This window comes from Apodemus sylvaticus, chromosome 19 (genome assembly GCF_947179515.1).
Source record: "Apodemus sylvaticus chromosome 19, mApoSyl1.1, whole genome shotgun sequence".
Classification (NCBI taxonomy): Eukaryota; Metazoa; Chordata; class Mammalia; order Rodentia; family Muridae; genus Apodemus; species Apodemus sylvaticus.
The window spans coordinates 35,742,288-35,768,130 of record NC_067490.1 but is presented as its reverse complement, the minus strand read 5'-3'; the positions used below and the strand labels follow the sequence as shown (position 1 = coordinate 35,768,130).

At 37.8% G+C, this 25,843-nt stretch overlaps 1 protein-coding gene across 1 annotated transcript in view; it reads left to right on the top strand.

The window, feature by feature from the left end:
• Rfx6 (regulatory factor X6) overlaps positions 1 to 24,412 on the top strand; it is a 52,737-nt gene extending 28,325 nt beyond the window's left edge. The window contains exons 7-19 of the mRNA XM_052164302.1: positions 3,518 to 3,625; positions 6,039 to 6,116; positions 6,205 to 6,318; positions 8,616 to 8,665; positions 10,484 to 10,643; positions 12,462 to 12,606; positions 14,398 to 14,507; positions 15,929 to 16,046; positions 17,457 to 17,579; positions 18,191 to 18,397; positions 19,741 to 20,253; positions 21,073 to 21,285; positions 24,237 to 24,412. Coding sequence (XP_052020262.1) covers positions 3,518 to 3,625; positions 6,039 to 6,116; positions 6,205 to 6,318; positions 8,616 to 8,665; positions 10,484 to 10,643; positions 12,462 to 12,606; positions 14,398 to 14,507; positions 15,929 to 16,046; positions 17,457 to 17,579; positions 18,191 to 18,397; positions 19,741 to 20,253; positions 21,073 to 21,285; positions 24,237 to 24,412 — 2,115 coding nt within the window. The remainder of the gene's footprint in view (positions 1 to 3,517; positions 3,626 to 6,038; positions 6,117 to 6,204; positions 6,319 to 8,615; positions 8,666 to 10,483; positions 10,644 to 12,461; positions 12,607 to 14,397; positions 14,508 to 15,928; positions 16,047 to 17,456; positions 17,580 to 18,190; positions 18,398 to 19,740; positions 20,254 to 21,072; positions 21,286 to 24,236) is intronic.
• Positions 24,413 to 25,843: the final 1,431 nt, after the last annotated feature.

Genomic DNA, 25,843 nt, shown 5'->3' with positions numbered 1-25,843 from the left:
AGATCCCTCCTGATTTTTCCATTTCCCCTTTCATAGCATTTGTGCTCAGCTAGCCCTATCTCTGGAGTACCTTCTCCCACATTCCCCAACTTGGTCCTTCTTTACTTTCCTGGTTTACTGCTGATACTCTAGGTTATATAGTCACATCTAAAGATTCAGAGCTAGGAACTATGAACAAGAGAGCATATGTGAGTGTTTGTATCTCTGGCTCTGGGGCTAACTCATTATAGGTTTTTCTTATTCCACCCATTTACCTGCAAAGTTTATGGTTTTAACTTTTCTTTTTTTTTAATTTTTTTTTAAATTTTATTCGATAGATTTTTAATTTACATTTCAAATAATTTCCCCTTTTCTGGTCCCCCACTCCCCGAAAGTCACATAAGCCCACTTCCCTCCCTCTGTTCTCCCACCCATCCCTTCCCACTTCCCTGTTCTGGTTTTGTCTTATACTGCTACACTGAGTCTTTCCAGAACCAGGGGCCACTCCTCCGTTCTTCTTGTACCTCATTTGATGTGTGGATTATGTTTTGGGTATTCCAGTTTTCCAGGCTAATATCCATTTATTATTAGTGAGTGCATACCATGATTGATCTTTTGAGACTGGGTTACCTCAGTTAGTATGATGTGCTCCAGCTCCATCCATTTGCCTAAGAATTTCATGAATTCATTGTTTCTAATGGCTGAATAGTACTCCATTGTGTATATATACTACATTTTTTGCATCCATTCTTCTGTTGAGGGATACCTGGGTTCTTTCCAGCTTCTGGCTATTATAAATAGGGCTGCTATGAACATAGTGGAGCATATATCCTTATTACATGCTGGGGAATCCTCTGGGTATATGCCCAGGAGTGGTATAGCAGGATCTTTTGGAAGTGACATGCCCAGTTTTCTGAGGAACCGCCAGACTGATTTCCAGAGTGGTTGTACTAATTTGCAACCCCACCAGCAGTGGAGGAGTGTTTCTCTTTCTCCACATCCACGCCAAAACCTACTGTCTCCTGAGTTTTTAATCTTAGCCAATCTGACTGGTGTAAGGTGAAATCTCAGGGTTGTTTTGATTTGCATTTCCCTGATGACTAGTGAAGTTGAGCATTTTTTAAGATGTTTCTCCGCCATCCGAAGTTCTTCCTATACATATTTACATATTCCTATAAATATTTATTTATTATTTAAATATTTATTAAATATTTATCAGGATTTATTAAATCCTGATCATACTCTACCCATATCCTCTTTATCCCAGTCCCACCCTCACAAGTCGCCCTCACATTACGCCCTCTTCTTCTCAGAGAAGGAGAAACCTCTCTTGGGTACCTCAAGACCCTCACCTTCGGACATCAACGTGCATCCTCTTCAACTTACGCCCAACCAGGCAGTCCAACTAAGTGAAAGGGACCCAAGGGCAGGCAACTGAGTTAGAGATAACCCCAGCTACAATTGTTAGAGGAAGCACATGAAGATCAAGCTGCACATCTGCTCCAAATGTGTAGAGGTTTAGGTCTAGCCCTGCACGGTCTTTGGTTGGTGGTTCCATCTCTGTGAGCCTTCATGGGCCCAGGTTAGTTGGCCCTGTAGGTCTTCTTGTGGTGCCCCTGCTCATTCCATCCTATCCTCTACTCTTCTACAAGACTTCCTAAGCACTGAATGATGTTTGGATGAGGATCTTTGCAAATGTTTCCAACCACCTCTAGATGAAACCTTTCAGAAAATATTAGTTGGCCATTCCCACAATCTCTGTCTTTCTCCATCTATATCCCTGAGCATCTTGTAGGCAAGACAAATTTTGGGTGGAAGATTATATGGGTGGGGTGATGCCCCCACACTATGCTGGAGGTCCATTGGCTGTAGGAGGTGTCCACTTTTGTCTTTATATGTCCAGCTGCTCAGCCAGGGTTACTTCCATATTCTCCCAGGAGCCTCCAGAGTCACGCCGACATTTTTTTCCTAGAAGTTTTAATGTTTCAGGGTTTACACTGAGGCTATAACTTGGCCTTTCCTTAAAAACTGAATTCTTTATTTTCAAAAGTCAGCATTGTTTTTCATTTTGACTTAGAGTATCCATCTTTGCTGGTTCACTGGCAGTGTTCATATATGGTAAACTCAAAACACAGAAAATCTTTGAAATTGATATTGAATGATGAAGTCTAATTAAATGGAGTGAACTGAGATCTACTTGCAATTATAACAGCATATGAGGATTATTTGTGTAATAGTTCTTGACGAGTTTTCAATTTTTATTTCATACCTATCATGCTTTAAAATATAAGTAAGGGCTAAAATTTATAGCAATTAGGAATATGTGACTTTTATGTTAACATAAAATTGGTTTAAATGTTTATACAAAATCTCTCCTTATAAAACCAGTGTCTTTTTTAAAAAAAAAAATGATGTTTAAAGACTCAAAAGTCTCCCCAGTCTTTTTCCTGCTTTGTCAGGAAAGTCTAGAAGGAAATACAGAGCCTGGAACTGATAAAACCCCACCTTTGTATGCCAGTAATCAATCTTCAGTCTAGTAAACATAGTCAATATGACCTAGATAAACAAGGACACATGAGAAACCCAGAAGTGTGGGGAAGCTAGAAGGAAGAATTCCATCCTTCCTATCATTTACTGTAATTGTAATTTTATTTCTAACTCAAATATTTGATTGCAACCCTGCTTATTTAAATCTTTTTCTTTTAGTCTTAGATTTTGTTTTCTGAGATAGTGTCTCGGGTAGCCCAAGTTGCCTATGGCTCTCTGTGTAGGTGAGGCTGTCCTTGAACTCCTGGGTTTTTGTTTCTTTCTCCCAAGGATTACTGCTCTTAAGAAGTTCGTTAAAGTCTGTTTCTGGAGCTGGAGCAATCAATTCTGTCCTGTGGAACATTTGTGGAGGCTTCAGGTGCATTGTGAAAAGGCACTCACTCTTCCTGTGCACGTTTCCTACACGTGCCAGCTCTGCAGCATTACCCGTCATTACAAATATGTGTTTGCATTCTTTTTCTAATTTGCTGAAAACTGCTTTCTTCTGGAAATGCAAAGGAATGACAAACACCCAAATTCAGTGTGGAGGACCCTGATGTAGAGCAGTATAGATGAATAGTTTGGAGATCAGGTGATTTAGATTCTAATAAAGTCCTAGCAGTAGTTAACCCACCTGAGACTGAACAAGTGAATCCAATTATCACCATCTTACTTATATTACTGGTAAATGCAGAGTTGGGATCCAGCAATCCTTGATTTTGTAGCCAAAATAATTTTAGCAATTCCAGAAGTAGGTCTTCCAAAACTCATCATTAATAAATATGAACTTAAGTTTACTCTGAAAGGTGCAAAAATTGACAAATATTCAAAACAAAACTCTCAGTGTTCATTTCTGTTTCATTGCCAAATTTGGGATTTGAAATTTCTTATTTTGTCTTTTTTTTTCAGAGCTGAGGATCATCTTGCACTTGTTAAGCAAGCACTCTACCACTGAACTAAATCCCCAACCCCAGGATTTGATCTTTCTTTTTGTGCTTCTCTTTAATTACAGGGTGGTTTTACTCGTAAATACTCACTTAGCTCAAAAACAGGAACACTTCTTCCAGAATTCCCCAGCGCTCAACATCTTGTGTACCAAGGATGCATTTCTAAGGACAAGGTATCAATTAAAGACACTTCTCTATTGATTTTCTGATATGTTGACTCCATATCTCCTTTTGTTTGGAATCTTATGGCGCTCGCAGGAAGCAATCAGAAATCTGCATTATCACACAGAATTGATTGATTTATAGGAGAGACAAATGTTTACTAACATCGATTAAACACTTTCCAATTAATTATTTACCATCTCTATGATAGTGCGTAATCAGAAGGTGGTAAAATAAATCCCAAGGGCTAAAGATTATTTTTATTTAAAATTCAAATTTGAGGATAGAAAAAATACTAGTGTGCCTATGGCATCCTGATTTTCAATGGCAAGCTTTATGTTTTGTGTTGGCTTTAATTCAAGTTTTATTTCAATAAATAGTCACCAAGAATTTCATTAGTAATTTGTTCCTTGCACTGAGAAGGAACACTAAATGCGTTACACAAGATGACAAAAGGGAGAAGCATTTTAATTGGGTCTTCCTCAATATTAATCTCCAATGCTTCTTTACTAAACTCTAACACTAAATCTTCTATTTCTGCACTTCTAGAGTCTCTTGTTGGAGAATCTGCCATTTATTAGTGAATACCATTATTGAATCAGAGTTTAATAATTTTTATATTTCCTTCAAGTAAAGCTCATTATACTCACATTGGATGAAAGTGCTTTTGGCATGATTAATATTTTTGAGGTGCAAACAGAGGAATGTTGTAAATAAAACTATTATACTTAGCAATTTTGTATAAAGAGGAAATAAAATAGAAAATTGAATTTTAAGCTATTAATACATCAGTACAGATGCAGAGTAACTATAGGACATATTCGAATGACAGCTGGGTCACACTAGATAGGAATAGGGTTGAAAATTCTTCACTACTTACATTTCACTACTTACCTTCACATCCTATTCCTAAGAAGTTCACTGTGCTCTTTGCTCTACAACTAGGTTGAAGAAAATACATCCTATACCTTCTCTTCTCTCCTCCAAGCACAGTACTCATGGTTAGCATACTGTTTCTTCATAGATATAGTGACTTCATACAAGAAAAATTGCCAATAAATGCTAACATGTAGCAGCTTGTGGAGAGAGCAGTGGAAATGAGTAGGATTTCACTTTTCGGAGGAAGAGTGATATCGGCTCACCTCTGTGTGGAGGGTTGCTTGCATGCATATATGCCATGAAGATATTTACTGTGTAAATCTCTCTGGTGAGAACCAGAGAGGGAGAAAAGGGACAAAGAAAAACAGAGAGTAGAGGAATGTATGCCAATGGTTTACTTCAGTTTCTCTGCTGGCCTCCAAGGATTTTTAACCTTTCACACTAACGAATCATTTCTCACTCAGATATCAGAGAAGATTATAGAGCCCTGGCTTCTAAGTTCATTCGCAGTGGACTCTTATTTGAGTTTAAGGACTGACACCCATTTTTCTGATGACAGCTTAGACCTTTTACCTTCCCACAGTTGCCAGGATCCACTGGTGGCCAATCAGTTCTTAGAAAGAGGTTGGGTCTAAAGCCAAGGGCTTGAAGCACTCTTTTCACCTAGGCACACACACAGACACACACACACACACACACACACATATATATATATATATATATATAGATAGATAGATAGAGAGAGAGAGAGAGAGAGAGAGAGAGATGCTCAGTGTGAACCTGATTCCAGTAAACAACTGTGCCAAGAGCTGGGGCAGGGGCTGCTCTGTCACTCAAGGGGTCTTGACACTCAAGCTGGAGGCTGTTGACACTCAAGGTGGCGGTCAGCTCCCCTCCATGTTTGCTGCTCACAGTTGAGCTGTTGCTTGCCTTTCTGTGGCACTCTCAAAAATGATATCTATTCTCAGAAAATTAAATCAAATAGTATTTCTGAAGAATATAAGCACACTACAATTAAAGTCTAATGTCACAAGGCATGTAAATATTAAATAAGCACAAGAAATACTAATAATAAGATCTAATGTTTCTGATGAACTGTGTGTAAAATAGCACATTTGAAAAAATATGTATTGCAACTTGCAAACTCGAGTTCACACTTGTTAGTAGATTTTGGCGCTCAAAGGGTTAATTTTTGTTACTTTATGTAAATTGAATAAAATAATTAATTCCATTATTACATTTTAACACATTATACAGCTTACTTTGATCATATTTGTTGCTAAGTTCCATACACTTTTCCCTCTTGCCTCATCCTATTGGTCCCCTTCAAATTCTGTAACAGTATCAAAACATTAAGTTTTGGCAGCGTTATAACTTCCCTTCCTTCCTGTTTGCTGTCCTTAGTCTCATTTTTAAAAGTTTGCATTGGTCATCTATCTAAAAAGAAGAGCCTTTCCTGGTCTATGATAGGAGCTCGAAAGTGTGGATTGAACAAATAACAAACACTACAAGACTCTTTGGTCAAGCTTTTTCTTCCTTAACTAGGTTGATACGCTCATAATGATGTACAAAACTCACTGCCAGTGCATACTGGACAATGCCATCAACGGAAACTTTGAAGAGGTGAGTTGACTGAATGCTTCTCCATGACATTACATAAACCTTCACATCCTTCCTAAGAAGTTCAATGTGCTCTTTGCTCCACAACTAGATCCAGCATTTCTTACTACACTTTTGGCAAGGAATGCCAGACCATCTCCTTCCCCTGCTTGAAAATCCTGTTATCATTGACATTTTCTGTGTTTGTGACTCGATTCTTTACAAGGTAAGCCTTTTGGGGTGTCTTGAGCATAAAGTATGCATATCCTTAAATAACAGTCTTAGTGCTTGTAACTTATTTATAATTATTAAGTAAAAACCTTATAGTAAACAAAAGCAGCTCATTTTCTCTTTACAGCTAAGAATAATTTAAAATAAGATATTGTGGCCAATATGTGAAAAAAATTCATTTATTTTTTTTATCTCTTTGAGGTGTATCCAGATTAACATAATATAGCATCTAATTTCTATATATATATATAGAGAGAAATATCTATATAGATATATCTATATATCTAATTTCTATATATATCTAATTTCTATATATATCTATATATATAGATATAGCATCTAATTTACTGTTCAGTTCTTCTGAGAAACAGTCTTCATGCACATCCCACACACAAACATTTTTTTTAAATTTTAGTCCAGTGCAAAAATGTCCTGATTTTTAAGTATCACTAGGTATATTTAATTCTCATAATAGAGCCAGAGAAAAGCAGAGAACACAGCAAATAAAACTGTAATAGCAGAAATAGGGAATATCAGAATTAGACACCTCATAGAATTGACACCTCTAAAATTTCTAGTTTAAATGCATTAATACTCAATTCTGTACTTAACCTAATTAGAGGCCACAGAAGGTCATAAGAAGTAATCCTGGGAAAGAGGACCAGGTTGGCCTATTCAAACATTTAGTGGGAAGGGGGAGAGTATCTTCCTCAGTTGAGCAGTAAGAAGGCCCAAACAGAAGGATAAAATGAAATTGCGATCTGAGCACTTTTTTTTTAGTTTTTTTTTTTATTCGATGTATACTTTATTTACATTTCAAATGATTTCCCCTTTTCTGGGTCCCCACTCCCCGCAAGTCCCATAAGCCCTCTTTCCTCCCCCTGTTCCTACATCTACTCCTTTCCACTTCCCTGTTCTGGAATTCCGCTATACTCTTGCACTGAGTCTTTCCAGAACCAGGGGCCACTCCTCCGTTCTTTTTGGAATAATTTTGTTTGTTTGTTTGTTTGTTTTTCCAAGATAGGGTTTCTCTGTGTAGCCCTGGCTGTCCTGGAACTCATTCTGTGGACCAGGCTGACCTCGAACTCAGAAATCTGCCTGCCTCTGCCTCTTAAGTGCTGGGATTAAAGGCGTGCGCCACAACCGCCCGGCGCGATGTGAGCACTTTAAACTGGACGCACCTTTGTACACCTGCCAAATTGTCATAAGTAAACCCAAAAACGATCGTCTGAAAACATCATCTGAGTTGACAAGGTTCAAACCTGTCGGGTGAGTTAGTTGCTTCTGCACTCTCAGCTTTGCAGAAGACTAGAGGATACACCAGCATCCTCCAGAGGCAACTCTGCAAACATCTGACAGCTGGCTGGATAATGAGAAACAAGGGACCACACTTTCATCCCCTGTTCTGTAGCCACAGAGCAAGAGAGATTGCAGCACTAAGTGCAGAGCTGCTTTAAGTTCACATTGAATGACGAGGGAGAGAGCAAGGACCGTCTTCTTTTGTTTTTGCTTTAACTGAACAAAGGCCAGTATTTACAAAGAAAGGTTCAGTTCGCCCTACACATGTTTGTCTATAATTTCTTACCACTTAAAAAAGCAGTCGTTAGGAGATGAGAGCTAGTTCTGAATGAACACCGGAAAGACCTGGGCTCAGGTCCACAGCTGTCACCATCACAGCAACAATGTTGGGGCTACTGCTTTGTTCTTCTGAGAAACAGTTTCCACGCACATCCCCCACACAAACTTTTTTTAAAAAATTTTAGTCCAGTGCAGCAATATCCCGATTTTAAGTATTACTAGGTACATTTAATTCTCATAATAGAGCCAGAGAGAAGCAGAGAACACAGCAAATAAAACTGTAAGCTGAGCATCTGTGAGGACTTCATGGACTTACAGAGAATATCCAATGTCTAGTCCAGAAAACTCTGTGATTAGCAAGGCTAATTAGCACGGGCAGTGCACACAAGGCTTGTTGATTTACTATCTCGTGCGCTCACAGACAACTCACACTCAGTTTGGAGAAAAAAAAGTAATGTTCAGAAAGGAATCACGTTAATCTCTAGGAAGGTGACAAGTAAAACTAATCTACAAGTAGTGCTCCTTGCATTTGAAATATGCAAATTTCTGGCGCTGGGGAAGCAGCTCAGTGGGCAGAGTGCTGTCCTGGCACACTGGAGGCGCTGGTTCAGTTCCCGGCTCAGCCTGGATGATGATACACAAACCTATTCTCCTAGAACTCCAATCACAATCATTACTGAAGTTTTCTGTTAACCCTGTTTTGCTTTGGTTAAGGTTCTTACAGATGTCCTCATTCCTGCAACAATGCAAGAAATGCCTGAAAGGTAGGCTTGGAATTCATCCTTTTATAATATATATATATATATATATATATATATATATATATATATATATATATATATATATATACAATTTGTATAGCTTTCTATTACATGGAAGGAGTGTGCCTCCGTCTCCATATTTGAGCATCAGTGAGTTAAACAGGTAAAATAAAAACCTAAAGTCCCTTCAGTTGTGAGGCCTGCTAAAGTAAAATAAGTTGGTATCCAAGCATGACCTCCAATGGACTTCTGAAATTCTTCAGTGGAGATTAGATGGTGGATGCATAGGATAGCCAATGGGAAAATAAGCACAATAATAAATTCTATAAGGAAAATTCTTAATTACTGTACATTTATTATTAACTTATTCTGCACAATCAGGAAGTGGTATAATGAAATTATAAACTTTCAGCAAAAAAAAAAAAAACAAAGATCTTAAATACTTTATTTAAAATATACGGGAAGATTTTTCACACAGCCATTTCTTCAGGGTGAAAACATAGAACTTTGGAGGGAAATTATGAAAATTTTCTCTTGAAAACCGTCTAATAATGTAAGTTCTTTTTAAACAGAGGCAACAAACCAGTTTATGCCCTGACATAGTGCTCCAGTGCATATTGATTGATAAAAATATCCACTTTTGAAACAATTTTATGGGATTGCTTTCTTTCTTTATATAATAGATGGCCCTGATCTGATCCGTAGTTTCTTTTAATTTCCCTGATGTATCCAATCTGTATTCGCAATTGCTTATATATCATGATTCAATGTCACAAATAGCTATACTAATTTAGTGGCCAGTGGCTGGTCATGTGACTCCTTAAAACAGTAGTAACCGCAGAGATGAGTTAAATCATATACTTTTCAAAACATGTGACTATGCACATTTGAAAAACTGAAATCATAATATTAACATAGCGCTTCTTCCAAAAACATTCTCACATCAGTAAGTTTGGCTCTGCACTTTCTGTTTAGGAGACAGCAAACCTTTCCAGCATTCAAAGGATACTATAATTCATTTAATCAACTCTTTTTCAGTGAATGATGCTGAAATATTTTTCAAGAGTAGATATTATAATTCCCAAATTACCAAGTAGAGAGCCTGGAAGTAGAGAGGAACTCATTTAATGGCATAGAGCCAGCTAAACCCCAGAGTTTGTCCTGAAGCTTTCCGTAGTCTTTCCCCTAAGACTTATCACCACTATCCACAGACAAACCACAGCAACTATACTCAGACTGCTGCTAGGAAACAAATATGAAGATTTAGAGTTTTAAACACCTATATGTTCTTATACACACTCTGCCATAGTTTGCAATTTTCTAAGCTGACTCAAAGTCATATGTTTTTGGTCATCTGTTGAATAAAATTTAGATGATAAGAATATATTAATAAAACTGATACTAAACATATTATATTGCCGGTGTGGTGTCATCTAAGGAGTCAAAATGTGGAGCACAAAGCTGACATACTTTCCATGAAATGTATTTCACAGGAATTAATTGAGTTATGAATCATAATATGGTACTTACGGGTTTCTGCCTTCATGCTAGGCTCAAACCAGGGCATTTTCAATGAGTTTTTATAATTCTCAAAATAATCAAATGACCAGATACTATTCTCAGCCCCCTTGAATAGATAAAGAAACTGGAGTTTTAGGAATTTGAGCATTTAAGATCATGAATAGCAGCCCCAGGCGGATTCTGTTTTGGCTTCAAATTCACGCTTTTGGAAGCATAGACAAGCAGGACCCCTCTATGGAAAAGTGTATGTTGAGTACGTTTTTAAACAATGTAACACCTAACCCAGAGTTTTCTCTGCAGCTTGTTAGCAGATATACGAAATTTTGCTAAAAATTGGGAACAGTGGGTTGTTTCATCCTTGGAAAACTTGCCAGAAGCCCTCATTGATAAGAAAATCCCCATTTTGCGAAGATTTGTATCTTCTCTGAAGCGACAGACATCTTTCTTGCATCTTGCTCAGGTATGGGGTCAGCTGAGAATATAAGACACACAAATCAAAAGGACTCTTCTGATTAAGGATCTTTAACAATTTTAAGGAAACTGAGTATGCAACATCAAGATATAATGTGTTTCTTTTGTGCTAATGCTTGGCCTGAGAGGACACATAGATGCAGAATTCTATCTGTATGTCTGCATCTTAGCTAACTATACAGCACAAATGTTAATCTCCTGGTTTTGGAAATGGACACGGTGTGGATAATATGATGTATAATGTGATTAGAAGCTGTAGAGAGAGAATTCTGAAATTCTACATTAGTTTTGCAATGTTTCTGTGATTCAAATTTATTTCAAAAATTAAAAAAAATACTGTTATTGTGATCTCAAAAGAATTATACCGACTGGTACAAGTTAAAGTTGTCAGCAGTGAGGCCACGTGATTCCTTTTTAAGATTTATCTTTTAAACTGGGCACGTGTGTTCTCATCTGTGTGGGAGTATGTGCCCATGAGTGCACCTAGAGTGGCCATAGGTATTGGATACTCTTGGAGACGGAGTTACAGGTGGTTGTAAACTGAATGACGCTGGGCACTGAGGACAAGACCCAGACCTCTTGGAAGAGCAGTGTGTGCTTTTACCCTTCAAGCCATCTCTCTAGCCTGTCTGTGTGATATTGAATGTTCTCAAACCTCCATGCCTTCTGCACTTTAAACTGCTACTGACAGTCACTGTTAGATAGGGAGCAGCAAACTAATTCATAGATAGGAATACCACATACAGTTATTACTGTGCTATAATTGTTGGCTTTAGGGAGGTGTTCGGTATCCTGAATAAAACCAAAAAACAACAAAACAAAGCAAAATAACAACAGAACCTAGTCATAAGTCCAGATAGGAAATATAACATAACATTTTAAATGTTACTTTCCTCTCCTCTCCTCTCCTCTCCTCTCCTCTCCTCTCCTCTCCTCTCCTCTCCTCTCCTCTCCTCTCCCCTCCCCTCCCCTCCCCTCCCCTCCCTTCCCCTCCCCTCCCCTCCCCTCTTCTCCTCTCCTCTCTTCTCCTCTCCTTCCCTTCCCTTTTATTTTCCTTTACCTTTCCTTTACCTTTCTTTTTTCTTTCTTTTTTCTTTTTTTGGCATGTGTGTGTGTGTGTGTGTGTGTGTGTGTGTGTGTGTGTGTAGCCCTGGCTGTCCTGGAACTTGCTTCATTGACCAGGCTGGCCTTGATCTGCCTCCTGAGTGCTGAGATTAAAGGCACAGGCCACCAGCACCCCAGCTTTTAAAATGTTATTTTTAAATTAACACGTTTTGTGATGATGGGTCAAAAATATTATTTTCATTTTCTTAATCTTAAAAGAAACTTCAAATCTGTCTCACAAACAATCATGTGTCTCAGTATTTTAAAATGAGTAATAAGTTTGACCAGAGGAGATAATTCCGTCAATAATATATTTGCCATGCAGGCTTGAGGACCAATACCCACACAGAAGCTGTGACAGCAGCTTACACCTGGACGGTTGGTGCAGGGGAGACTAAGAGACATGGATCCCAGGGGTTTTCTGCCCATCCAGGCTAGTTGAATCCGTGAGTTCCAGGTTCAGTGAGACACTCTGTCTCAAAAAAGTGTGGAGACCGAGGAAGATACCCAACGCAGACCATGGATCTCCACAAAGACACGTGCATATACATAAATAAGAATGTGTATTTACCCACAGACACACTCAAGAGAGAAGTTACTTATGGTTGTTTTTCTTCAAGAAGCTATTTTTATCAAAGTTAATTTTTTTTTTATAAGTAGACTATAATTGATGCAGTTTATTGTCTTTTTTGACTATGTGTAGATTGCCAGACCAGCTCTCTTTGACCAGCATGTGGTGAATGCCATGGTATCTGATATTGAAAAGGTTGACTTAAATAGCATTGGATCTCAGGCTCTTCTTACCATATCCAACAGCCCAGACACGGAATCTGACATCTACAGTGAACGTGAGTCTGCTCAGATAACAATAGAATCTCCTGACTTTGATACTGCTGACCTCTTGGTTGGTAGCATGACTGGGAGGGTATGCCAAGCTTTGTAAGATATTTAAGGGCAGCATTTGTCTCTGTGTACTAGGTGCTAGGAGAACCATTCTGTCCAGTTGTGACAACCCAAAGTGTCTCTAGATCAGAGGTTGTCAACCTGCAGATTGTGACCCCTTTTGTGAGTGGGAAAGATCAAGGACCCTTTCAAGGGCTGCATTTCAAATATCCTGCATACCAGATATTTACACTACAATTCATATCAATAACAAAATTGCAGCTATGAAGTAGCAATGAAAATAATTTTACGGTTGGGAGTCATTGCAACATGAAGAGCTATATTAAAGGGCCACAGTATTAGAAAGGCTCAGAACCACTGCTCTAAGTGATACTGAATGTCTCTGACAGCAAAATTGCTGCTATTGAAGAATCTCTTACAGAAACATCTTTAATAAAAATGCTCTCTTTTCAAAGATATATTTACTGTGGGAAATATTGAAGAAAAGAAAAGTAACTGATTATTTCACTGTCTAGAAATAACCCAAATAACCTGGAAGCAATACAAATGGCTTTGAGCTTTCTGAAATTTCTTCCACTGTTATATGTCATGTGAACACATTTGTATGTGTTCCATGCTCCTGTCATTGTGCAGCATGTGAAACATATAAAGATGGTGTTTATATGCATGTGAAACATGTTAAAGCTTCACATGTTAAAGCACGTAAAACATATAAACAATGCTTTTGAAAGCAGAGATTTGATCAAGGATTAGGCTACTTGACTGTGACCATAACCCATGTACGTGACTACACAGCTGTGTTCAATACCAAGTTGTAGCAGCAGCAAACTAGTTTCCCATCATGTTCTGTCTGACAGACAGAACTGCCCTGTCTACAGAACATGGCTCAAGGAATGCCTTGCTCTTAAGGGTCATGCATCAAGCCTCATTTCTGTTGGGAAAAATGCTATGTTACACCTTGTGGTTTAGAAGACCTCAAACTCTTCAATGATAATCCTAATCTGTCTTCTTAAAGTTTATTAAGGTTGCTATTTGTGTAAATAGCTCAGCTCTTCAGTGCTGGACTTTATTTGTAGAGTCCTTCAGAAAGCAGAAAATTAACAAGCCTAATTTGCACCATTCATTAGCTTTTGAGTCATCTAATTAGTTACTTTCATCCAATGGAAAAAATACTGAATTAAAAAGGAATATTCATTATATTACTTATTCTCATCAAGAACATGGATAAATGTACATTTTAAAAGTATAAACCTATATTTCAGTATATCCTAAGACAGATACCCCAATGATTACACTAAATATTGTTGTTACCACTATCAGGCTAAATCATTAGCTCATTTCACACATTTATCCATCTCCATTTCCTCTTTATGTCATAAAATTACTAATGTTTTATAGTTCAAGGTGTATCTTGGGTTCAAAGTGATTGTAACATATTTTAGTTTTTAATTATCAACTATTAGTTGTTCATAATAACAAGTTTTACAATGAGATTTTCACATAAGTATATAATGTTGTTGATTATATTTACCTTTAATTACTGCATTCTCCCCCTCCCATTGATGCACTTCCTCTTCCCAACTATTGTTTGTTTTCTCTCTTCTCCTTCTTCTTCCCCTCCTCCCCTTCTGCTCCCCTCCCTCTTCCTTTTTCCTCTCCTCCTCTGTCTCCTCCTCCTCTTCCCCCTCATTTCCCTCCTCCTCCCGCTCATTCTCCTCTTTTTTTTGACATGGTAGATGACTCTATCACTGTGTTCCAAGAACTGAAGGATCTCCTTAAGAAGAATGCTACAGTGGAGGCATTTATTGAATGGTTGGATACTGTGGTAGAACAGAGAGTTATTAAGGTATTTTTATGAATAATTCAGAAAATATTTTTAAGAGAAAAAATGCTAACCTGGCTGTAATCTTTGGATGGGTGTGGAAAAGGTCCAGACAGTGGATTTTTAAACCATATTTTGTGTATTTGTCATAACAAGAAAATGGGGCCGACCTAGACAGCTATCAACAGATGAATTAGGTAGGGAAAATGTGGGACATATACAGAATGGATTTTTTTTCCATCTGTAAAGAAGAATGAAGTTTGTTGAAAAATTAAGTGAGGTGATCCAAACTCAAAAAAAGCAATACCATATGTTCTTCCTCATACACGATCCTGGGCTTGAAAATTCAAATGTATCACAGTATAACTGCCCATAAAGCCAAGAAAGGAAGCCAGGTGAAAACAGGTGATGAGGAAGGATGGGGTGGGAAAAGGACAAGTAAGATAAAGAGGTAAGAGACTCAGTGGATTATGGGGAATGTGAATGTAGCAATAGGAGAGGAAAGGAACATCTATTAAAATACACTTTGTTTAACAATACCATAATGATATTTAATAGAATGTATGTTAATTTAAAATTTTAAAATGCTTTGTAAAGATTTTGAAACCATATAAAATTGAATGACCCAAATATCAAAATTAGGAATGTGACTGGCTTGGCAGAACTAGACACGAAGTTGGTTCTGTTTCTTTCTTAATCTAAAGCTTCGGGATGCTATTTTTTCTGTATCAGTGTTTAAAGTTACACCTATATGAGAGCATTTAGGTTAAAAATAAACTTAGAAACTGAAAAGACTTGAGCCTTTCCCCCCCCAAAAAAAAAGGCAGATTTTCTTAAGACTGACTGGAACTGTGATCTCGTGCATTTGAAATTCTGATTCTGAAAGGTCACAATTTTACATTTTCTGTTTGGTTTCTTCAACTCATTCAGTTAACCTTCAAGTCATCCATCATGAAGAGAGGCATTGAGAACAAATATGTCCCTCACTAGCTGGCTCAAGCTGCTCCATATCAAGGAAACGGGTTATAGTCTGGGGACTTTTTGTTCTGGAAGGAAAACAGACTCTCGCTCAGGACCAGGGAAGCCAGTTAATCATTGACAGAAAAGTGCAGCCCTCGCTTCATATATAACGTCTGCCCTTCTTAAAGCTTCATCTTTTTTAAAAGGAGATAGAAATAGCCTGTAAATTATTTCAACTTATAGTTTAATTCTAATAGGAAACTAAGCTATAAAGAATAAAAATGCAGTGCCTCTAAAGAGGCAAACCAGAACCACAGGCTGAAGTTAAAATATCCCTGGACAAATCACTTTATTTGATGAAATAAGTATGGAGCCACACCATCTCTCTGCTTCTCAGACAGTTTTCTCTACCTAGTTGCCTGAACAGGGCACAGGCGCAGTGAGAAGAGAGATTTCACAGCTTCCGTTTGGTCTTTTATTTTTAGATGAGCAAACAAAATGGAAGATCTCTGAAGAAGAGGGCTCAAGACTTTCTGCTCAAATGGAGCTTTTTCGGTGCCCGTGTAATGCATAATCTTACCTTGAACAACGCATCAAGTTTCGGTATCCAGTGTGCTTTACAATGACTGATTTCTGAATGATTCCACTCATTCCCTGGCCATCCATTCTCAACAGTTTGCTAATTACTTTTTCCTTCTCAAAACACATCTGAGCACCAGTCATGTTGAGAATGGTAGTTAGGGGCTGGCTACCTTTGGGAACCAGACTTCCTGCAGTATTAACTCCTAACACTGTTTCTTTGATTGAGGCTTTACCTAGACCAGTATGAGGAATGTTTCTTTACATAATAAAGCACAGGTGTTTGAGGAGATGATGCAAATAAAATCAGTTTACATAAATCATGAGTAGAAGTGCTTGCCTAGATTTTCTACATAAAGCAAGCAAACAAAAAACAATAGTTGAGACATTCTCCTGGGGAACTATTCTAGATGTAGAGCATGGCCATAATTTTGGTCTTTCCTGGGTATCCATATAGCTGCACTTGAAGAACCAATGTGTAACTTGGAAGGCACAGGCACCTACGTTTCTGAACTGTCTTACTTCATCTCTAAACCCATAATGAAATTAGCCCACAATTGAGCTAATTTCACTCTTTCAAAAATTGCATATCTACTTTGCCCTGAACTTTCTGACTTGCTAATTCTGAATTACAATACTAAACTTATAGACATCGAATTGCATTTTAAGAACTTTTCTTAATACTAAACAGGCTAGGGTCAACTAAGGTTTCATTTAGGGTTTGATGGAATTAAAGTCGGATAATGGATTGAAAAGTCAACATAAAATAAATTATTAAATTTAATTTTAAAATTGTATAATTTAATTAATCATTAGAATAGCTATTCTTATGTTTCAAGTTTCTTAAAATGCAGAGCACCAAAGCCCAACTTTAGCATGAAGAAAGACTTTCGTTAGGAAATCCATTGAACAGTTCAAAGAAGTTTACACTTTCCAGTCCACCTGTTGCATGATAATGACTTCATTTGTTGTTATTTTTAAATCAAATATGGTTCAGGCCCGAGAGACACCTTATTTGATAAAATTTTCAGACCCTGTTGGCCATCATCTAATTATTTAGTACAAAGTAAACAGGACTCAAGCAGAAGAGAGCTCATTCTCCCCGGGTTCAAGCTTATCATACTCCGGTGTGTGCCCTCTTAAAGCATAAAGCCTGTCTCACTTTCATCCGACTTTTCCTTTGATGTAATTAGCGGCCAAAGGGCTGGCAAGACAGTGCACACAGGGAGCTGGGCAGGAGGTACACAGAAAGATTAGAGACCCAAGTTAAGCATGTTGGTCTTAGCAGGTCATTGAAAGTCCAACATGTATTTGTTTATTTCAGTTGTTCCTTGTAAAGTGCAGTGAGATGGTCACAAAGATAACGTTTCTCCTTTTTCCTTTTCCCCCCTCGCCCTCCTTTCTCCTGTGCATGCCCCCTCTTCTATACACTAGGCTCTTTCCACTTGATCCGGATGCTTCTGGATGAGTACATTCTCCTGGCCATGGAGACTCAGTTTAATAATGACAAAGAGCAGGAACTACAGAACTTATTGGACAAGCATATGAAGAACTCAGGTAACTTAAATGGCCGTTATGCTTTTTGTATCTCTTTGTTTAGGTCTAAGTTTAAGGATCTGCAGGTACACAAGTGGGTTCATGGTATTCTCAGTTTTCCTCCACACTCAGGACCACTGGTATCATATCTGAATACTGATTGGGAGCACCCTTTCCTCTCCATGTAGATACAGCAGTGAAAGATCTCTTCAATAGAAACTGGAAATTTACACAACTTAGGTTCTTAATTTCTGAGACTTTCGATGGAGTTAAAGAGAAGTCTGCTGTACTCTCCCCACAAATCATTGTAATTCAAGGCAACACATGTAGAAATACAAGAGTTTAGTGTAAAAGTGGTTGGCCCATTTCTGGTGAGAAGCCTGCATTTTGAAGACTGTTTAGCGCAGTGGTTCAGTACCCTTCAGAATATACCTACCTACAAATACTCAGCTAATAAACACAGCACCATCACTGACCACAAAGCTTCCAGCCTGTTTCCTATGGAAAGTATTATGCAGGAGTTTGCAGGTTCATTACCCAACCAGGAGCCACGTTCAATATCTTTTGCTTGGGCGTGTCAATAAGGAGTATCATGTAATCTCCTCCGCATCATTTTAAAATGATCCTTCCAGATGCAAGTAAAGCTGCCTTCACAGCTTCCCCGAGCTCCTGCTTTCTGGCCAACCGAAATAAGGGCAGCTCCCTTTCCAGTGACACTGTGAAGAATGAAAGCCACATGGAGACATCCTATGTCCCCCTGCCTTCCAGCCAGCCTGGACCCGTCCCCCCTGCTCTGCACCCATTCTCGGCTGAGAACACTGAGAGCATGCCACTCCCAGGTATGTGGGGGAAGCAATGAAGACGCCCTTAACGGGACTTCCCAGCACATCGCCGAAGACTCATTCTTTTATTTCTCTCAACACTCCCAGGAATGCCACAGAGAAAAAATATTTAGGCGGATTAAAAATATTTGTGGGTTTATATTTATCATTTTTGCCATTAGCATTCATATTTATGTTATTACAAATGTAGTTATCATGCGCATGGATGGTGACTCATATCAAGTATGACTAGGTCTCTTCATTTAACAGAAGAAAACATGTTAGATATGCATAAAATCCCTAAGATACTTTGAAGATTTAATGTGGACAGCTTTTCAGGCAAGGTGGCACACATCTATAAGCCCAGCACTCAGGAGACTGATGTAAGAACATCATGAGTTCACTCCAGGCTGGGTTAGATGGCAAAATCATGCCATTAAAAACTGTTGCTAGGTGCAGAATTGGCTTAGTGGTTAAGAGCACGTGTTGTTCTTGCAAAGGTTCGGGGTTGATTCTCAGCACCCATATGGAGGCTCACCACCTCCTCAAGCACCAGGCACACATGTGGTAGACAGATGTACATGCAGACAAAACACTCAGATGAACAAAATAACAGAAAAGGCATTTTAGAATAGGATTGCTTATTTGATTTTGGCTTCGATGAGTTTTCTCTTCCAGCCACTTTAGGAAAACGATGCAGTAATTTTGTGCTTTGCAGCAAAATAAGTTTTCAGTGACTTGAATGAAATGTTAGAGTTTATTTTAAATATAATATTGGCTCATGGACTGTTACAAAAGCACCATTTGATAGACTGATTTATTGGGCACGCAGAATGTTAAAACAAGAGGGGACTTGTGGTGCTGTGGCTTAACTGCATCAATTGAAAGCCACAGGCTCAGGGAGTGAAAGTGGTGAATCCTTGGTCTTCAGTGGTGTTTGTGTGCTGTGTTCAGCTGACTGTGAAACAGTGGGAATTGTGATGTTAGTGCAGTTTTTTATTACTGAAGGTCAAATCATTATCCATTCATTTTGGGTTTGTTATGGTACAGTGTGTATCACACTGCATTTCCCCTCCTATTTGTGAGTTATTTTTTAATTAAAATACATTTCATACAATATATTTTGATGATGTTCTTCCCTTTCTTTACATACTCTAGCTCCTCCCCATCCTCCTGAGTCTCTGATTCTATGATTCTATGATTATGAATTTGTATGCATACACATTCTCCAGTTATTTACAGAAGGGAGGCACTACTAAGTTGGAATGAAGGGTAGATTAATAAATCATTTGATTGCTTTTAAAGACATGATCTCATCTACATACCATACTACAAATAGAATGGTCTCACTTTTTTTCCAGGTCAAATAGAGCTTTCCCAAAGTACTGGCCATCTGATGACACCACCTATTTCTCCAGCCATAGCAAACAGAGGAAGTGTTATTAACCAAGGGCCAATGGCGGGCAGACCTCCAAGCGTGGGCACTGTTCTCTCAGCTTCAACACACTGCTCAACATATGCAGAACCAATTTATCCGACGCTCCCTCCAGCCAACCATGACTTTTATGGGACCAACTCTAACTACCAGACTGTGTTCAGGGCACAGTCTCACCCTGGGTCAAGCCTCTATGCTCACCGTGCAGAGCATGGGCGGTGCATGGCCTGGACTGAACAGCAGCTTTCTAGAGACTTCTTTGGTGGCAATTGTGCTGGGTCTCCATATAATTCCAGACCACCTTCCAGTTATGGACCATCCCCCCACACACAAGAGTCACACAGCATGCAGTTTTTGAATACAGGAAGCTTCAATTTCCTTAGTAATGCAGGAGCTGGCAACTGCCAAGGATCAACATTGCCTTCTAATTCTACTAATGGTATGTAACTTTTATAGATGTTTTTTGGCCTTTGAGAAGGCAGCAAAGCAAAATCTGACACTGAGTTTCACCTCTGCTCAGCATCATAATATCCAGCAAAAATGCAAAAATCATAGACCCTTGGCTGCTTTTAGAGTGTATCTGCCACATCCAAACATAATTCCTTAATTCTTGTGGCTTTATTGACTTTTTTATACATGATTTTTAAAAAGTCTAACCTTATGCCAGATACAATCAAAAAAGAGTATTCTGTCCTTTGAAAATATTTTCAATGGAAAAGAATTTCAGAGAATTAACAGTGTATTTTAAAGATCAGCTCTAAAACCAGTATTATCTATTTATTTAAAAATAAAAGAAAACAAAAAAACCTGAAGTTGAGATAGAGAGACTGTTGGATTTATTAAACTTTTAAAAATACTCTCTCCAAAGTGTAGGAGGCCTGTGTTTCTTCATGAACACGAGTTCTGTATGTAGTCATTTTGTTTGAGAAGTATTATGATTTAAAGGGCTAGCAGTACTTGTATCTCCATAGATATGTTTTATCAATTTAGATATGGAAAATATGGAAAATGTATAGTCAGTTTCAAAATTAATAATATGCGAGTTACCTTTGAACTAAAAACTATTATATTATATATTATATACTATATATTAAAGCATACTATATATTAAAGCATAAGTTCAAGCTTCAAGCTAATATAAATCATACTGACTATTTGATATTTTTAGGACTACACCCAGCTATGTTGTTTCTTTTGCCTTTCCTGGGGGTGATTCAGTAGCAAGTAAATAGAATATTCTCAACCTGTCTCATTCTAGGATACTATGGAAACAATATAAACTACTCAGAGACACATAGGCTCGGATCGATGGTGAATCAACATGTTTCCGTCATTAGCACTGTTCGCTCCCTGCCTCCGTACAGTGATATCCACGATCCACTTAACATTTTAGATGACAGCAGCCGGAAGCAGAACAACTCATTTTATGCAGACACAGCCTCTCCTGCTGCATGTCGTACTCCTGTAGTAGGTAAATTGTTTTCATAGCCATTGAAAGCATCTTAAGAAGTGATGAACTTTATCTATGCAGAATGACCTGGTAGGGTGTGGGGGGTATTGAATGGCCCTAAGGTAATTTTATCATTATTTTATGTTATGATTTTGTGTTTGAGTAAAGAATAAATTTCCATTTCTCAGTCTTTGAAATGATTACTACACACCTTCTTTAAGATCTGTTATTTTATCCAGAAGTAACAACTTATATTTACTATATATATAAATTTTACTACAGCTAGACAAAGGCATTTGAAATGATAATGAACTATATGAGAAAAAGAGATATGTTTTTCTCATTTTCTTATGACCATCATTTGGACTCACTAGGCAGTGTCAAGAGTGATCTTTCTTCTCCATGATCACCATCAGCATCCAATACCACGCTGAGTGTTTACAGTAGTAAACAAAAATCCTGTAATGGTGGCAGCTAGTATTTTCTGAATCTTTTGTAAAAAACGAGATTGAGTACCCTTGCAGAACCGGTTGCTATTTTTTACTGTTATATATAACATATAATCCAAGTCAACATGAGCAAATCAGTGCGCCTGCTACAAAGTCTTCTAGCTGCTTCTTTCAATCTTGGCCTCATCTACGAAGGCACTAGATGCACTGCCTAGTTGGCTGCACAGAAGAAACTTAGCAAATCAATGAGTGATGGACTAGTCCAAACAAATCTAGGGGCTTCACAGTAGAACACTTACTTGCCTGTCATGTGTGAAGCCCAGGGTTTCATTTCTAGCACCAAGCTAACAGCCTTAAATATATACACACATATAGTCTAAAACAGAAATTTCTCTGTTAAATATGTAGAAATATGTATTAATGAATAAGTTATGACTGATAACATAAGTGTTGAACCTGAAGCAATATATACATTTAGTTTGGAAAACTAATACTGAAGTATCATTGAGGAAGTATGCATCCATCATATATCAAAAATAGTGTTGATGTCTATATGAGACACCTGAAATCTTCAATGGAATTCATTTTTATACTAGTGTAAGTGAAGGGTACATGACACCCAATAGAAGCACTGAGAAGATGAAATAAATTCCATCTCTCATCCCTCAGTGTACTTTTCCAATAATTCAATAGGAAGTACTTCTTCCTTTCCTGTGGCCATCACAAATGTGCCCTGAACAGTCTAGTAACTCATCTCCTGCTATCTGCTAATAGTCATTGCTTCTAGGGTACTCTAATGAAGCAGAAAATTGCACTTCAGGAAGTGTCCTCACCATCAGACTAAAATGTACCGTGTTGCTATTGTTACTATTAGCTCTGTTTACTTGTAAAGATAATGAAAGCTTTGATGGAACATGACTTGGAAGTATGGTGGAGTCTAAGCTTTAGCTGTCAGAGCTGGCTAATGAGCAAATGGCAAACCAGGCATCAGAGTGAAAGGGGAAAGAGAACTCGTGAATAAGCACAGGGGGGCCTCATTAGTTAGGATTCCTACTCCTTAGAGATGGAGAGCACATTGCCTGGACAAGAGAAAGAATCAACCATGCAATAAGGATGTTCACCTCTTGAGCATGTTAAGGAGGGTTTTCAGAGCAACTATATATCAGATACTGGGTATGAGGATACTGAGGTAATTAGAACATAGTTTCTTCTTGGAGAAAGTTTATGCTGTAGAAAGGGGAGAGTAAAATGATGAATATACAAATGAATACATTGCAAAGATAATTTCATTAGAAAGATAACTACCACATGATTTCTCTCATATGTGAAACATGTGTATATATATATATACATATATATATATATATATATATATATATATATATATATGTGTGTGTGTGTGTGTATGTGTGTGTGTGTCTGTGTGTCTGTGTGTCTGTGTGTCTCTGTGTGTGTACGTGTGTGCGTGAGAGAGAGAGATTTATATATGTGTATGCATGTAGTTCATGAAGGATCATGAGAAAGGAGGAAGAACTCTTAATAGACATGGAAAATATATAGTAGTGGAATGAATGGGATGGACTTAATTGGGAAAGAGGGAACTAGCTGGGGAGGGGTCTGAGTATGGAGAAGGTCCATGGGGGATGGGAACAAATCAGAACAAGTATAAAGAATATATGTTGTGAATATAGTATATGTGTACATTCTATGATAAAATCTATTACTTGAGACCATCACCTAAAATAGATCATTAAAAGATAATTTAAAGTTTTTGGAAGTATGTATAGTGGTGACTGGCAAAGTGGGAGTTCTCTGAGGCAGGTTTCAGGAATGGAATCCTGAGGTAGAGACATTTGAGTTGAGAGTTGGGAAATCCAGAAACACTGGGAATCAGATGAAGAAGATCTAGACAGAAGAAACAGTCATTACAGAGCCTCTGAATTCAAGAGGAAAAGTTGCAAATTTCAGTGAGCAGAAAGAAAACAATGTCTCTTGAGAAGCTAAACATATGAGAGAGAGAGGAGCAGAGTAAATCTCAAAAGTCAGTTTCTGTAGAATTCTGTGAATCACAGCAAGAAAACTGGATTTTGTTCCTAGAGTATAAATCATGGTCATCTGAAAGAGAGTAGAAACTGCTTTACATATCAGCCTGATCTTTCTAGATCTTCTCCAAAAGGTAAGAGACTGAGGCTACTATATGTGTCTAGGGAGAGATAGTGATGAGAGGTGCAGACAGGAAGTAGAAGTAGTAAAGGCATATTTTAGTGACAGAATGTAATATAATATTGCGTTTTCTCTGTTAAATATGTAGAAATAATACATAGGAGAAGAACAAGTGTGAACATCAAAGAAAACATTATTGTTCAGGTGAATCATGTACAAGCATGATTCAAGCATTTCAAGCAGCATCTAAGTGCTAGATGCAAAAACCATAAAAGGTCCAAAGTGAGTGAGTGGCACTTGTAGAATACAGAATACATAAATTTTTTAAATGGTTTTAATTGGTTGTGTTTCCCCTCGTAGCTTCCAACTTGCAAAGCCAGATTCCTTCATCGTCATCCCAGTGTATGTATGGAACTGCCAATCCGTATCCAGTGCAAGATAATCTGGACTCCAATGGACCAAGCAACAGAGAAATGGTGTCCTCTTTACCACCCATCAACACTGTGTTTATGGGGACAACAGCTGGAGACACTTAAATGAATAATGTAGAATGCAAATGAAACTCAAATGCTCGGCTGCATTGATGTCATTATTCACCCCCAGCTGCCACAAGAGAAGATATGGTGGAAGGTGCAGTGACTGAATGTTATTTTCAGATCACTGCTGTGCTGGACAACTCCAACATGAATGGAGATACTTGTATTGCACACAAATAGGCTAAAATGTGAAGTCATTATTAATCATAACTTCAAATACTGTCAAATGGAAGCCAATGGAAATTTAAAGATGCAGACACTGCAAAGATGTAATATTTCACTTTCTAACTTATTGAAAAAAAATCTCTATTTTCCTCCATCTTTGGTTTCTAAAAGAAGAAAAGTATATTCAATGCCTTCAGAATATCTTTAATTTATAATCATTGTTTACTATCACCTATTTGACCAAAGTCAAATGTCTAAGTTCTACCTCCTGTGGAAATGTTTACAAGGTCAAGACTTTATTGTATGTAGCCTAGATCCAAGTGGCTTGACCTTCTATCCCTGTGCACTAGCATGATTTCTTTTACATAGCAGTGTTCCAATTCTATGTAACTGAATAGAAATGATAAACACTTTCTTTCTTTATTTAAAATGATAAGAGGATATAAAAAAGAATGTATGGAAACTTTTCAAAGCTGTGATTGCTTTTGGGATTAATACTGTTTCTGAAGAATGTGAAGACTTCAGGCCAAAGTACTATAGGTATGAAATGAAAAAATAAATAAAGCTTGATGCTTAACACACTGGAATTCAAGAGTGTTTGTATATCAGACTCCTGGCTGTGCATGTAAATAAATTAGGTTTAGACTGTTTAGTTTTTCTTGTTTTTTAAAAGCAGTTGTTGTTTTTTTGAGTACTTTTCTAATAATTGGGAAGGAATAATGGGTATCCGAGGTTAATCCAGATGCAAAGCTGGTTCAGGGTGAATTACATGTAAGTTAACGCAAACTGACAGCACCATCTATTTACATCTTTTTATTTTACTTTTCCACATGCTGTGGCTCTAAGAATGATGGGCTATTTTATAAGACTTCCATTAGCTATACAAGAATCTCTTAGTAGTGTGCCCACTTAGCAGCACACAGTATGATCTAACAAACAAGCAGAGAAAGTTTGCAGTATTAACAAATCACAAGAATTATGAAATGAAGTGTTCTATTCCTTTCACTAAAAATTTGGTATAACTGCAAAGAAGGATAAAACAATAGGCTTGAAATGCAACAACAGCATTAAGGAGCATTTGAACACGATTCTTGAGATGTAGGAACCAAGATTTCAAGCATATTTAGCATTGTCAGATGCTATGTTACATAACATGGGAAATACAAAGATGAAGGTGGCGCTGTCATATCATAAAGCTTTCTTGTGCGGAGACAAAGGGGTGGGGTGATAAGAAATTAAGGCTTTAAGATTTGAGGGCAGAGAAAT